At 37.7% G+C, this 15,674-nt stretch overlaps 1 protein-coding gene across 23 annotated transcripts in view; it reads left to right on the forward strand.

Annotated features, from left to right (window-relative positions):
* The window catches only part of SLC38A9 (solute carrier family 38 member 9), a 124,264-nt gene that overhangs the window by 39,661 nt on the left and 68,929 nt on the right, over positions 1–15,674 (forward strand). For 16 of the 23 annotated variants that reach the window (XR_011530576.1, XR_011530579.1, XR_011530577.1 and 13 more), the window contains one exon: positions 161–307. Coding sequence is in view for 3 of the 23 variants with exons in the window: in XM_070587576.1 (XP_070443677.1) it covers positions 204–307 (104 nt within the window). In the remaining 20 variants the exon portion in view is untranslated. Of the gene's footprint in view, positions 1–160; positions 308–2,454; positions 2,658–15,674 lie in introns of those variants that run through there. The other 7 variants (XR_011530583.1, XR_011530580.1, XR_011530585.1 and 4 more) reach the window with 4 other exon arrangements.

The raw sequence follows: 15,674 nt of genomic DNA on the forward strand, positions 1-15,674 counted from the left end.
TAGTTAGCTCAGGGCTAATCTTCCTCAAAGAAAAAAAAGATATTTTCAGCAAGCTCCCATGTTTTTTCCAATTTCTTATGCATGCAGATATATTACTTATTTATAGTAAAATAATATTTTAATTAAACTTTAAATTATTTGTCTTTTCTGATTTATATAGGACTGACTTCTTCAGTGCTTAGAGTCTGAGAAAAATAGCAAATATGGATAGTGATTCTAGACATCGTCTCATCCCTGAGGTAGATCATGAAGTAAATCCTGGACCCATGAATATCCAGTTTGAGTCATCAGACCTAAGATCCAAAAGGTAAGTGTTTAAAATAAAATACTAATTTCGTAATTAGGGTTTTTAATTATTAAAATAGAACTAATTATAACCAAACGTATATAGTTTTGATTATAAAATATTCAGTTTCTTACAGGATCTGTATGTTTGCATGTGGGAGGGAATAAATATTAATACTGTTTCCTCATTTATATTTGACTTTTTTGACTAAACATCTCTGTCAGAGAAGGGGTTGGGGTAAGTTTTGTGAAGTAAGACACATTCATCTAATTCGTTTAACAAATATATGTTGATTTGTGCAGGTAATATGCTAGGTGCTGGGGATAGAACAGTAAAAATAATACCCAGCCCTTACCTTCACTGAGCTTAAATTCCAGCAGATAGTTTAAGATAATTTGAGTTTAAAATTTATTTCACTGCATACCTGGAAAACCCAAAAGAATCCACTGAAAAATCATTATAAATAGTAAGAGAATTCAGTAAAGTGGCTGTTTACAAAATAGGCAAAAATAAATACTATTCTGATGAGAAAATGTAGTGGAAGAAAAGATAAAATACGTAAGAATAGCCTTAAGAATGTACAAAATCTATATGAGAGAAACTTTAAAATACTACTGAGGGACCTAAAATAAGATTTAGAATATTCCTTCAAATCTGAGATGTGGATTGTAAATTGCACTTTTTTTTTTTAATGTAACACTAAGATAACCTGCTGCCAATAGGTCTGATGAAATAATCTCTTAGTATTTAGAACTTTTTTTTTGTATTTATTGAAAGAACTCTTGGATTTATTTGGTATTTTATCATGTCTCTCTTGTACAATTATAAAAATGAAAATATAAACAAAATAGTTAAGATATTACTAATCTGATTCTTCAGAATCACTTTTTGACTTGGAGTCATCAAAATTGGTGTTTTTTCCTCTCACACAAAATTGTCCTTTGTACTATTAAGGGCATTGATAGTGTAGCATTTCTTGAAAGAATTTTCTTCCAAATCACTGACACTTTCTTTTAGTTTTGATGCTCGCACTTTCCTGGTCTTACCAGAAGGTGTCACAGAAGGTTTTCTAACAACACCATGGCTCATATTTACTGAAATGACCAGAGATGACAGTTACCTGTCACGCCACCAAGAATAATTGCTGTCATGACTACCACATGGCTGACAGTGATTAAAAGATGTCCTGGATTATGAGATGCATCCATATTTTAGAAATGTTTAAATGTGTATATTAGAATTTCTAAAACATGACATGTAGCAAAAGGGCATATTCTGCTCTCAGTGGGAAGACTCTAAAATAAAATGTCATGCTCTTTAAATTTTAATCCATAACTTTAATGTCATCTCCCCCGAAAAGAAAATGCCAGTAGCCAATTGCAAAATGCACATTGCCCAGAAATTTCTTCTCTAAGATTTAATTTGCAGTGTCAAATAATATATGTACAAGGTGGTTTAATGCAGTGTTTTTTATAATAGCAAAAGATTGAAAACAACCAAAATGTCTCTTCTTACAGGACTAATAAATAAATTATGATACATTGATACAATGGAATATTTTTCACCCATTAAAAATAAGGAAGTGGCTTTATTACACATCAAAATGCAACAAGTCTTCAACTTATTTTGTTGAGTGAAAAAAGTGAAGTGCAGAGCAGTGTATATAGTATCCAACCATTTGGGTAAAAATAAATCTATAAATTATGTACAATAAAATATGTATAAATGACTCTGGGGGAATAAACAGGAATTGTAAGAGTTGTTGACTCCTCAGAGGGAGACGGAGTGCTTGAGGTGGGAGGCGTGGCAGATACTGTTAGGTAAATACCCAAGAATTATTCAACAACCCCACCTCTTCCTTGCCAACAGAATCGTAATTTTGTTAAGGGTCACAATAGCTTCCAATCCCGGAGATGAAGGAGGATTGTCTTAAGCTAGTCTTGATAATCCTGTTTCTGTTTTCCAGATACTTAATTTTTCAGTCTTTCTTGAAGCTAGAGGTGGTAATGTGTAATTTATCACATGAGAAATTTATCATTGTTATTTAAAGTGGCCATCAGAGAAGATAATGAAATGAATCATGTAATTTTCACTTATATATTCCAACATTAGTGAATACAAAAACTAATGAATGCTGATTGAATGCTCAGGATTTTCTTGAAACTTCTAAATTCTATGATAAATAATTGACCACTGTGACAATAGAACTTGGTCATTAAAGTACATTCCATTGCAATAAGTTGGCAGGAGTTCAAACAGTTCTCTGAGAATTTGTTTAACTGTGTAAATTAAATGGAAATATATTTTCTATAATGGAACTTGTCAAAATGAAAGAGAATCAACTATTTACAATCACGGGATAACTACCTAGGTAAGCATGTTTTACGGAAGGCAAATATTTATAGAGACTTAGCAGTACTGAATGCTAATGCTAATTTAAGAAAACAGAAACTATTATTTGATGAGAAAAAGGTAGGAGTACCTTAAAACATTGTTATTTCTATTAAAATATGGATTTTTTCACTTTATATACAGAAATAAAACTCAGAAACACTGAGGGAAAAGTATTTTCCATTAGAAGAACCAGCTTAGACAACTATTTCCAAAACTTCAGTCATTTTAGAGTCACTGTATGACTTTGGTGATATCCCATTACCACCTGTGTATAATTATAATTTAATATATATTTTTACATTTATTAACTTTTAAAAATTAGGGTTAATTTAACCTCATCTTCACGTATTTGTGAAATGATTGAAGTATTGTTTATACTTTTTTCTACTATGCATGGCAATAAATATCAAGTAATTAAAATAGCGTTCATCCTTCTGCTACCTAAAATCATCTTACATATAACCACACTTTGGGAAACTGTCTTCAGCTGTCAGAGTATTGAAAACAGTATTTGATACTTACAGATTGCTTCTCCTGTTTAGCTTGTGGTTAATTCTATTTCTTCCACTAGGTGGCAATCAAAATTATGTATCAGTTCAAATTAAGAATTTTAAGAACTCCTTTGGACTGAAAGATAGTGTGCTGGATCTGCTTATTATTTTGGTGGAACTGGGGTCTAATTAAACTTAAGTGGAGGGAGGAGCTTGTCACTGTAGAGGAAAGATATATGTCGCAATCATTTGGGGAACTTTTGCAAACTACACAAGTCCATTTTCCCCTCTGCATACCTCCCCTCGTCTTCCTCATCAGTTTTTCACCTGGTTTAGGGTGGAGTGAAGAACGTGTGTGGAGGGACGGAAAGAGTAGAGATCTCCTATGCTGTGTTTGATATATTCCATTGTCACTCGGTGATCTCAGAAATTGTTCTGCTTTTCCCAGGCCTTGTTGTAACCAAAGATAGAACTGGTATTTAGGATTGCTTTATACTCTCCTGCTGCTCTGGGATTATACCCTTTGAGAGTTGACCATCCCAGCAAGCCTGAAACCAAGTGTGAAGTGGTTAATTTGTTTTTGAGCTTCCTTTTTTCAGTTTTCTCTAACTCTGTTTCCTCTTCCATTTTCCCCAGGACCTGGGGCTTTCATGCTCCTCTCTGTATGCCCAGTTTTCCCCAGGGCAGGGATTCCCTCTAGCCAATGCTTTGTAAACCATATTTTTCTTCCACCCCTTATACACCAGTAGTACTTACCACTTATTCTTGCAGGCCTTTGTTGTCTACTTAGTGTTATAATGGCAAAATGTGATGTGTCAGAGACCTAGTCTATTACTTTTCTGTGGCTATTTACATTTTAATGTGGAGAATTCTAGAAATATAAAAGCCTAACCTAAAGCTTAGATTTTTCTGATTAATACATTTCAAGTGCTCTGGTAAGCCAGTGGGGCGGAGGTAGATATTTAAAATAGGTAGCATTCCTGGTGCCCTTCAAACATACTATGTATGCTATGGCCCCTGGTTTTTTAGAATGTCTGCTAGTCTGTGCATCTATAAACTAGCCTCTCTCACTTTCATCTGCCAGTAATGCTATCACTGAGTAGCAGCCTGAATTGACTCTTTTTGGTACTTTTGATCCCAGGAGAAAGAGGCAATAACAAAGCAAAATGAGTTTGTCTCTTCATGTGTGAGGGTAGATCCTGGCCCAGTAATAGTGATTGGAAGTGATTACTGAGGCTTGGTAGTTTCATAGTTGGGGATTATACAGATCTACAACAAAAGGTAGAAAAGTAGTTTTCCCAGGAGGGTTGGTTTCTAAAATGCATAAATTGCGTTTTGAAGAACTTGCCATTCATGTTAAGGAGATGGGATTAGGGTCTTGACCATTTATCACTGCCATGGAGCTGATGGCTGTTAACTTAAAAGCAAATTCACCTGTTATTTTATCCTCAAAATGAGTTTATTTAGGAATAGCCAAAAGAATAACAATTTGGGATATGCATGGTATGGCAAACCATAGGGAAATCTAGAAAACAAAAGAGGGAAGCTAATTTTATAGAGAAAAAGGAGGAGTAGGGAGGGGCTGTTTAAATGAAAATCCATTGGAGAAACTAACAGTTCAGAGCAGCAACACCTTCTCATTGGCTGAGCTGAGGTGTTTCTCATTGTCAAGGCTGGGGAGAGAGATTTTCCTTCAGTAGTAAAATAGTGTTATTTCCTGTCCAAAATGCAAGGGTGAGTCTCTGCCTGTTTGGTGTAATTGATGATGTATGATAAGGCATGAGAGCTCCCCCTATAGGCCCTCCCAACTCCAATTTAGTTAAGGTTTCTTTTATCAATTTCCACATTTCCCCTTTTTAATGAGATCTTTTCCCAAAAGCATTGATCAACAATTAAATTCTTTGCACATAGTGGTCTTGTCCCTCAGTGTCAGGAAGCACCTTTCCTGGTTGTCATGTCCCATGTTGGAGGGAAAGCTCATAGTGGTTGGAAACTATTTAGGCCACATTTGAGGAACAAGGAAGCTTAGAAGGGAGAACTCTCAGGCATTTCTTATTCAAAGTTTATGGTTGTCCGAGATTGTAAGTGTTGAAAATCACTTCAAATTGTTGAGCTAACATCACTGTATTAGATATGTCATCTTTACAAAGTTTCGACAGGCAATAGGTACAGCTCTTTACAATAAATATTCAGAATAAGATTAAGATCAATTCCATAAGCGCAGTTTGCAGGATGATTCTAAACCAGGAGCCCAGACCTGAAGGTAACCAAATAAACAAATCAAAAGACAGCGGATTGTTAGGTAAAATTTGTTGTAGCCAAGGTGCTTGCCCTCTAATCTTATTAATTGGGTTTTTACTTCCCCAGAGGTATTTATCCGTGTGCAACAGGGGTGTTCACCACTGCGCAGACACTGCCTTGCTCAGCAAGTAGATAAGCAAGGGCTGTATGATTATCCAAAACAACTTTGGCCAATGAGTTAAGTGACTGTTGCTGAGCTGAGATTGCTTTGGCTGTGGCAACAGCTAATTCCTCTAGTTTCAGGGAAAGATTCCTGGTCAGTTGTTCGTTGGTACTCACTCTGATCCATGGGAAGAAAGCTTTCCCCATGGAGGCAAACCCAGAGTCACGTACACCTCCTGGGAGTTCTCATCTAAAGCAAGTTTGGAGGTTTAACAGGAGAGACCAATGAGAGGTCTCTGACTATGCTGAGGGAACAGGACAGTGAATATGGCAAGGGCACACTGTCCTTGTATTCTCCAGCTGTTAAGGCAATGAGTTGCCCAAGCATAAAGCCCATTACTGAAACCTCCACAGATGAAGACATGACCGGAGGGTCTGCATAAGGCCCCTGCATAAGTGATATCATCTATAGACTCATCATCAGCATAGAGGCATTACCGTTAGGTAACTCAGATACTATGCTATTACATACTGAGAGGTTGCCTAAATATATGGGTTTATCAAGAAATTTACAGATGGCCTGGGTTACTTTGGTGGCCTCACAGAATTTTTCATACAAATATTCAAAAGATCTTGTTTTCGCCTTCCAAGGCTGGGTTAAATTAAAGCAAGGAACGAATTTAGGTGGGCTTAGCACCCTGACTTGGTACAATGGGCCAGCAGAGCAATTTAGACAAATAATAGCATCTGGAATCCCAGTGAAATTACTTATAGGGTGAACTACGGGGTCATTACTGCCTTTGACAGACAGGTTTCTGATGGCAAATCCATCAGAGATGTTTCCCCATTTCACAAGGGATTGGGAAATGCAAACAAGGGCATTGTCCTTCCAGAAAAGGGAGGAATAAAATTAACTAAGAAACAGCAGTTGGAAGAGGGTATACAGGCCTGGTCTGGTCATCCTGGGGAAACTGTCTGCCTCAGATGTCAGCTGCATCTCTTCCTAGTCAGTTTACTTGGAGGTCTCCAGCATTTGTTCAGGACCAGATATCAGGTGGAGTCTTCTTTAGCTGTGAGATGTGCACCCAAGACTCGAGTCCCTGAAGTTTGGCTGTCATCTGGGTAGTGAGGAGGGCCTTCCAAGAACATTTCTTGGAAGTAAAATTGGAAACATCAGTTTGGAGTATGATATCCAGACATTTAAGGAAACTGGAAGACTTTAAGATCCAGTCCAGTTTACAGGTATAACAAAACCTTAAAGACTATTAACAGGACTAGAATTTAACATCTACAAAGGTGCAAACATGAATTCTCTCTCCACAATAACCTTCATTTTTATTAAAGATAATCATAGTAAAACTAATTTGTTTGTATTAAACTTGGCCTGATTATTTATACAAATGCAGCAAAAATAGTGATTGACTATATAAGCTCTTTTTTAAGATTGTTTTGCTGAAACCTTATAAGCAGGGTACTAGCCTGATTTTTCAAGCAGTAACTTAAAGCTGTCTGGTCTTATCTGAGTCTGTATACATCTTTCTTGAATATAACATTTTAGTCAAAGCCTTGGTAATGTAGCCAACACTTTCAGTTGTCCTGTTACAAGGATACTAGACCTTCACTGAACCCATGCAAATGCATACATTGTCATGAAAAGAATACTTAAGAGTTTCCAAATTCTGGAGTGATCAGCTAGAGAGAAAAAGATAAATATCATTTCAATACTTGTTGCAAAGATACACTTTACCAAATTGCTGTAAGTTATATGTAGCTTAACAGAAAGGAGAGAAAAAAGAGTCCTTTACAACTGGAAAACAAAACGTTAAAGCAGGCAGTCCACTTGAGTTCCAGAAATTCTCATCAAGTTCAGTGTTATGATCTTAAAGTTATCAAAACCTGTATTCCAGAATACTTGTCAGAGTCTTTATCATGAATCTCTTTGAAAATGAGACATATCTGTAAAAGCATCAGAATTAAACAATAACTGTCTGTAACTGACAAAAGACTTTTTAAGAAGGCAATGGGTAAATATAATTGTCAAGAAAATTTGGGTACTTTTGTGACATACATTTTAGATAGTAACTAGAACTACAGGTCATACTATATTAGAACATACCAGATATTTAGGAATTTTATACAGTTTCTAGAACATTTCTTAGTAATATTCACCCATGCTATATAACCTTAAGAGGTTTACTATTGTTTATTTGACCATGCTTCTCATGTAATTTGACATACGAATAAGCCTAATTAGTGTAATCTCTCTCTTTTTATAAGGAGAGGGAATACATCTTTGAGATGCCCCAGGTGCCCTCTGGAAAATCCCAAAGTTACATCCAGGTCGAAAGATGTCATTTAGAATTTGAATATTTTGGCAAGCTTGTCAAAAATATCAGAAGGTCTGGATGCTTGACCAAATAGAATCACAGATCATTATGTAATAATACTTAAGTATCTATTTGACCAAAGTAACAATAATAGGTTTCAAAGGCAAATACAAAAGGTTACATAGTTGTAAGCAAAACTTAACTCCTTCAGTATTAAGACTCAGTTCTCTTATGTAAATAAAGACCTGTAGAAAGAACACAGGAAATTATTTTGACAAAACACAAAATCTAGGCATATTGCTTAATGGTAAAGAAGTTTTCAGAGTACACCAGCAGACCAACAGCCCAAGAAACCTTGTCTTTTCAACAGAAAAGAAAGCCAAATTTTAATTTTGTATCAGTTTATTTTGATATTGAAATTCATTTATTCCAATCTTAGCCAGTCCTTACTGCTCATAAAATTCTTTTCCCGTCTCTAGAATGCATTTCCATTCCTCATGCCTTCTAATACCAAAACATCATCCTACTTTCCTTGCTTAGAGAGATGTTTTCCTTTTTGTTTCTAGTAGTTTTAGTTACAGATATTAGAATTTTTAACCCTTAAAATCCCAATTCCTGGTAAAAGCTTAAGACGTAAGCAATTGTGAGCTATATTAGCATTTTGCAGCTTGGTGAACTTAAAATACCTTTTATAAATTTCTAGAAACATGTGCCTATTTTTACATAAAAGATTTCTCAGCATGGTCTGTTCACTAACAGACCCAAATATTTTTAGTTTCTCTGTGATAGGAAGCCAAAAGCAAAGGAGTTAATGTTTTAATATTTTATCATGTTTGGAAAATGATTTAGGTATTCAGTGACTATCCATTATTTAGTTTAACTTAGTATAAACTTTAACCTTATTTACATTTACTTTTAATTATTTGCTTTTAAAAATCATGCTTGGATTAGACATTAAATAGCAAACCATCATCTTTTGTTTTTTAAGATTTTTTATTTTTCCTTTTTCTCCCCAAAGCGCCCCCGGTACATAGTTGTATATTTTCAGTTGTGGGTCCTCTAGTTGTGCTGTGTGGGATGCTGCATCAGTGTGGCTTGATGAGCGGTGCCATGTCCACGCCCAGGATCCGAACCAGCAAAACCCTAGGCCGCCGAAGTGGAGCACATGAACTTAACCACTTGGTGACGGGGCTGGCCCCCAAACCATCATCTTAGGTTACTTTCTTGCTGACAAATTTTGTAACAGACAGCATAAGCCTACTTGACTAGTAAACCTAGACAGAGAAAAAAGTTGTAAATTTGCATTGCGCTCATTACTAACAACTGTGAAGATATGCCTGTTTTTATTTTCACCAAAACCTTAACCTAGCTTTTATTTACTAAAGATTAATCCTAGATCATGTGAAACTGAAAAGCATTTAAGTTAGTTTTTATTATAGTTCTGAGATTTAAGAATACTTAATTTATAAGCATTTAATTTCAAGTCAATTAAATAAAGCTTTTTATGCATCAATTCTAGCAATACCATCCAGATGTAGAAAAATATCACATCTCTATAACATACATACATAGGCGCATAGACAGACATAAACAGAGATCTCATAGCTTTCATTTTAAAACATTTAACCATGTCTCAGGTACAAAACTCAAAAGAATAGTTGGATCCAAATTGTATTTCTGTCAGATGGACTAAGTTAAGGTTACTTGTTAAGGTGGCCAAAGTCTTTTCCCAAAGATTTTTATTTGCAAAATGTAAAGATCCTTTAAAGAGCTGTTTTTGGAGTCATTTTGTATATTATCAAAGGTCTAGGGTAATTGCTATTTAAATTTTTTCTTCTAGTTTTTTATTTGTTGCCGTTAACTTAGTAATTCGGGGTTTAGCATTTGAACCCTCAGAGGGTCTGATTTTTTTGTTGTTTTTGAGGAAGATTAGCCCTGAGCTAACATGTGCTGCCAATCCTCCTCTTTTTGCTGAGGAAGACTGGCCCTGAGCTAACATCCATGCCCATCTTCCTCTATTTTATATGTGGGACGCCTACCACAGCATGGCTTGCCAAGCAGTGCCATGTCCACACCCGGGATCTGAACCGGCAAACCCTGGGCCACCAAAGCAGAACATGTGCACTTAACTGCTGCACCACTGGGCCCCAGAGGGTCTGATTTTAAAGGGTCAGGTTTTCACAGAGGGGAAGAGAAGAAAATAGTGTCAGAGCAGAGCCTGGGTGCAAAATGGCTGCTGGGATGGGGTCTGAGACAAAGAAGTCTGGGAAGACAAACATGGTTGGCACCTGAGACAAAGAAAAAGTGGCGGAGGGGAACATGAGGCTTCAGAAGCCATTTCGTTCTCCCTCAGTTTTTCAGTTGTTTTGGCTAATTTAGACAAGGTATTTTATAGTGCAGCGGTTTTAGAGCTTTGTGCCTTTCCAGAAGCCTCCAGATACTAGTGAAAATAGACATACCATTTATTTTGCTTGATTTTAGAGCCATGGTCTTCCACTTTGGTTTTAAGAAAAGGTGGTTGGGAGAGACTGAAAATTCCTCATGTTGGCCATTGCAATTCCAGACTGCTTTTGGTCTGTTTGACCCACTTAGTTAAAAATGAACTTGTAGGGGGCACAAGGTTCTTAAACGTAAACCCAGCTGGTGTCTCTGAAGGAAGGTTTCCCTCAGGACATTTAGATGACTGAGATCCCACTTCTGACATCATATATATCAATGTAAAAGCAAATTCACCTGTTATTTTTATCCTCAAAGTGAGTTTATTTGGGAATAGCCAAAAGAATTACAATTCAGGATGTGCATGCTATGGCAAACCATAGGGAAATCCGGGAAAACAAAGGAGAGGAGCTACTTTTATAGAGAAAAAGGGGAGTATGGAGGGGCTGTTCTAAATGAAAGTCCTTTGGGGGAAAGTACAGAGAAGCAATGTGTGAGCTGAGGCACTTCTCATTGGCTGAGCTATTGCCAAGTGGGAAGAGAAATCTTCCTTCAGTGGTCAAGTAGTTTTACTTCCTGTCCAATATGCAAGCATACGTCTCTTCCTGTTTGGTGTAACTGATGATGTATGATAGGGCATGAGAGCTCTCCCTACAGGCCTTCCCAGCTCCAATTTAGTTAAAGTTTCTTTTATTAATTTCCACATGGCCAACTTGCTGATTGTATTACTACTTCTATACCCATCCTTCTCCTTCCTTTTCCTCCTGCTCTCTTCCCTCTCTTCCTCTTTTCTCTTCCTGTTCAGTCCACTTCTCTCACCTGTCTTCTCCCCACTTTACACCGTTACTTTTTCCCAGTAGAACTCTTTTGCTAAATGCTTAAAGAGGACAACCCAGGCCATGAAGTTAGAGCTGCTTTAAATCTAGGTATGGACTTTGTTAGGATGGGATCTTATTTCTAGTCCCATCAGAATCCTTTTATTCTCTCACATTCATAAGTTCTTAAGTATTTTTCCTTCTTGCTCTCTTTCCAGATATCTTTGTTTGTTTAACTGCTCTCTTGTACCCATACACATTGCCTGAGCTGCTTCCATTTCTTTCCCTAGATCTATCTATTCTGTCTGGTTTTGCTATTTCTTTCATTGCCTGTAAGCTAGTTGTGCTTTATTTTCTTCCTTCCCTTCCTCCCTCATTAACATTAGTTGGAGAAGCCTGAAGAAAGAGGGAGCCTAGTAGGCTTTGACTGGTGCTCATTAGGGCCAAGTCAAAAGTGTGTTTTGTTGGGAGGAAAGGGTATGAAGAGTTGGGCTAGCATCTTTCTCTGTCTGCTCAGTATTTTAACATCCTCAAGTATATAGTCAAAAAGGGTTTTAGTGGAAGTGACACCAGCAACATGGCAGAGTGAGCTGTTGCCTTTATCTCTCCCCCTTCAAACTACAACTAAATGGACTTTCATTGATCAATGGAGGATACCCATGCAACACAACAGGACACCTGAGTGACCCGTGCAGCTATACATCTGAAGGTGGATGGACTACCCCCAGGGAGGTAGTAGAGATAGGTAGCACTCTCCAGCCCCCTGACAGCCCTGTGCACATATGTGACTGCTCTCCTGGCTGGAGCAACCATAGCACTGCTGTGGTCCCATGGGTGGGAGCATGCCTTGGTGTGACTGCAGGAACAGGTGACAGCAGCTCTAGCCCCCGTGTGATTGCTTTCCCATCTGGTGGTAGAGCCCACAGTGCCATCACAGTCCCCAGAGAGTGGCCCAGGCTCAGACCTGGTGGGAAGGCCCCACTCACCAAGCACAGCAACCAGTATGACCTAAGAGGAGATGCTGGCACATCTACATGCCCAGATGAACGAGTTCCCAGCTGCTGTGAATGCCCATAGTACTGCTGTGACCTCAAAGTGGGGAGCATGTCTCAGCAAGACTGTGGGACAAGGTGGCAGCCCTGAGTCCCTCCATGATCGCTCTCCCATCTGGTGGGAGAGCCCACAATGCTACTGCAGCTCCCAGGGAGTGACCCAGGTTTGGATGTAGTGGAGAGGCCCCACCCACCAAGCACAACAGCTGGTATGACCTAGGAGGAGACAGTGTGAATCTGTGTGCCCAGGTGAATGAGTTCCCGGCTGCTATGAATGCCCATAATACCACTGCGGCCCTGAAAAGGGGAGGGCATCTCAAGGGGATTGTGGTAGCAGGCAGCAGCAGCTCTGATCCCCCGTGTGACCACTTTCCCATTCAGTGAGAGAGGCCACAGGACCACTGCAGTCCCAAGGAGTGACCCAGGGTTGGACAGGCACAGCTGACAGGGATTGTGGTGGGCTCAAAATGCACAGCACCTGTTCCCCCCTGTGGCACCAGGTGGAATCTGTGATCAGATACTATCACTATGCAAAGGCACAAATCCACCCCCATCAAATAATGTGAAGAGACATGTTAATGCTCCAGACCAGAAAGAACAAGAGAAACATCCAGAAATCAATCCTGAAGGCACATAAATTTACAGTCTAAATGACAGAGAATTCAATATAGCTATCATTTAAAAAGTCAATGACTTACAAGAGAACTGAGAGGGACAGTTCAAAGAAATCAGGAATAAAATTAGTGAACAGAGGGAATTCTTCACAAAAGAGATTTAAACTATAAAGAAAAACCAATCAGAAATGTTGGACATGAAAAACACAATGAGTGAGATAAAGAAAAATCTGGATCCCTTAAATAACAGAGCTGATATTATGGAGGACAGAATTAGAAATTTAGTGGATAGAAATAAAGAAATGCTTTAGATGGAAGAGGAGAGAGAACTAAGACTAAAAATAAATGAAGAAATTCTCCAAGAAATATCCAACTCAATTAGGGAATGCAACATAAGGAGAGAGTTTGTTCAAAGAATAATAGCTGAGAACTTCCCAAACCTGGGGAAGGAGCTGGAATTACAAGTGAAAGAAGCTACTATAACTCCTAATTGCATCAATGTAAAAAGATCTCCAAGGCATATATTAGTGAAATTGGCAAGAGTCAATGACAAAGAAAAAATATTAAGGGCAGCAAGGCAGAAGAAAATAACCTACAAAGGACCCCCTGTGAGGCTTTCAACAGATTTCTCAGCAGAAACCTTACAGGCTAGGAGACAGTGGAATGATATATTCAAAATTCTGAAAGACAAAAACCTTCAGCCAAGAATACTCTATCCAGCGAAAATATCCTTCAGATATGATGGAGAAGTAAAAACTTTCCGATAAACAAAATCTGAGGGAGTTCATTGCCACAAGACCCTCCCCCACACACGAGAAATGATCAAGAAGGACCTCTTACCTGAAAAAAAAAGAATGGATTTACAAAGCCTTGAGCAATGAGATAAATAGGCAGGCAAAAATCAGAAAATTGCAGCTCTCTATCAGAGCAGATTAGCAAACAATTATAACCTTAAAGATAAAGGGAAGGAAAACATCAAAAATAACTGTAATCTTGTCATTTTAACCACAAATTCACAACAGAAAACAGTAAGTTGTGACAACAATAACTTAGATGTGGAAGAGGAAAGGGATGGAACCTGCTTAGACTAAGGAAATAAGAGGCTATCAGAAAATGGACTATCTCATCTATGAGATCTTTTATATAAACTTCGTGGTAACCACTAAACAAAAAATCAGAACAGAGACACAAATGAAAATAGAAAATTGAGAAAACCATCAAAGAGAGCTACCAAACTGAATTGGCAGTCTGAAATACAGGGGATGAGAAACAAGAGAAATAGAGAACAACTGGAAAACAAGTGATAAAATGGCAGCGTTAAGCCTCATATATCAATAATTACTCTAAATGTAAACGGATTGAATTCTGCAATCAAAAGACACCAAGTTGCTGGATGGGTTAAAAAACAAGCCCCCACAATATGCTGCCTCCAGGAAACACATCTCAGCTCTACAGACAAATACAGGCTTAGAGTGAAGGGATGGAAGACAACACTCCAAGCCAAGACAAACAAAAGAAAGCAGGTGTTGTCATGCTTATATCAGACTAAGTAGACTTTGAGATAAAAAAGGCAATGAGAGACAAAGGGGGGTAGTACATAATGATAAAATGGACACTCCACCAAGAAGACATTACACTTATATATGCACCCTACACAGGAGCACCAAAGTACATAAAGCAACTATTAATTGGCATAAAGGGAGATATTAACAGCCACACGATAATAGTAGGGGGCCTTGACATCCCACTTATATTAATGGATAGATCATCAAGACAGAAAGTCAACAAGGAAATAGTGGAACTAAATGGAGAACCAGACCAGATGGACTTAATAGATACACGTAGAACACTCCATCCACAATCAACAGAATATATCTTCTTCTCAAGTGCACATGAAACATTCTCAAAGGTAGACCGTATATTGGGAAACAAGGCAAGCCTCAATAAAGTCAAGAATATTGAAATCATACCAGGCATCTTTTACAAATCCTAATGTGATGAAACTAGAAATCAACTACAAGAAAAAAGCTGGGAAAGTGACAAACATGTGGAGACTAAACAATGTCTGCTGAACAACCAGTGGATCATTAAATAAATTAAAGGGGAAATCAAAAAATATCTGGAGACAAATGAAAATGAAAATGCACCATACCAACTCATACAGGATGCAGCAAAAGCGGTACTAAGAGGGAAATTCATAGCAATATAGGCCCATCTTAACAAACAAGAAAAATCTCAAATAACAATCTTAAACTACACCTAACAGAACTAGAAAAAGAACAGACAAAGCCCCAACTCAACAGGAGAGAAGTAATAAAAATTAGAGCAGAAATAAATGAAATTGAAACCAAAAAAATAGTAGAAAGGATCAATGAAACTAAGAGCTTGTTCTTTGAGAAGATAAACAAAATTGACAAACCCTTAGCTTGACTCGCTAAGAAAAAAAGAGAGAAGGCTCAAATAAATAAAATTAGAAATGAAAGAGCAGAAATTACAATGGCTACCACAGTAATACAATGATTATAAGAGAATACTATGAAAAACTATATGCCAACAAGTTGGACAGTCTAGAAGAAATGGATAAATTCGTACTCATAAAACATCCCAAAACTGAATCAAGAAGAAATAGAGAATCTGAATAGACCAATCATAAGAGATTGAAACAGTAATCAAAAGCATCCCCAAAAATAAAAGTCCAGGACCAGATGGCTTCTCTGGAGAATTTTACCAAATATTCAAAGAAGATTTAGTACCTATCCTTCTCAAACTATTCCAAAAAATTGAAGAAGACAGAACACTTCCTAACACATTTTACCAGGCGAACATCACCCTGTTCCCAAAGCTAGACAGGGACAA

Source organism: Equus przewalskii, chromosome 20 (genome assembly GCF_037783145.1).
Source record: "Equus przewalskii isolate Varuska chromosome 20, EquPr2, whole genome shotgun sequence".
NCBI classification, from domain to species: Eukaryota; Metazoa; Chordata; class Mammalia; order Perissodactyla; family Equidae; genus Equus; species Equus przewalskii.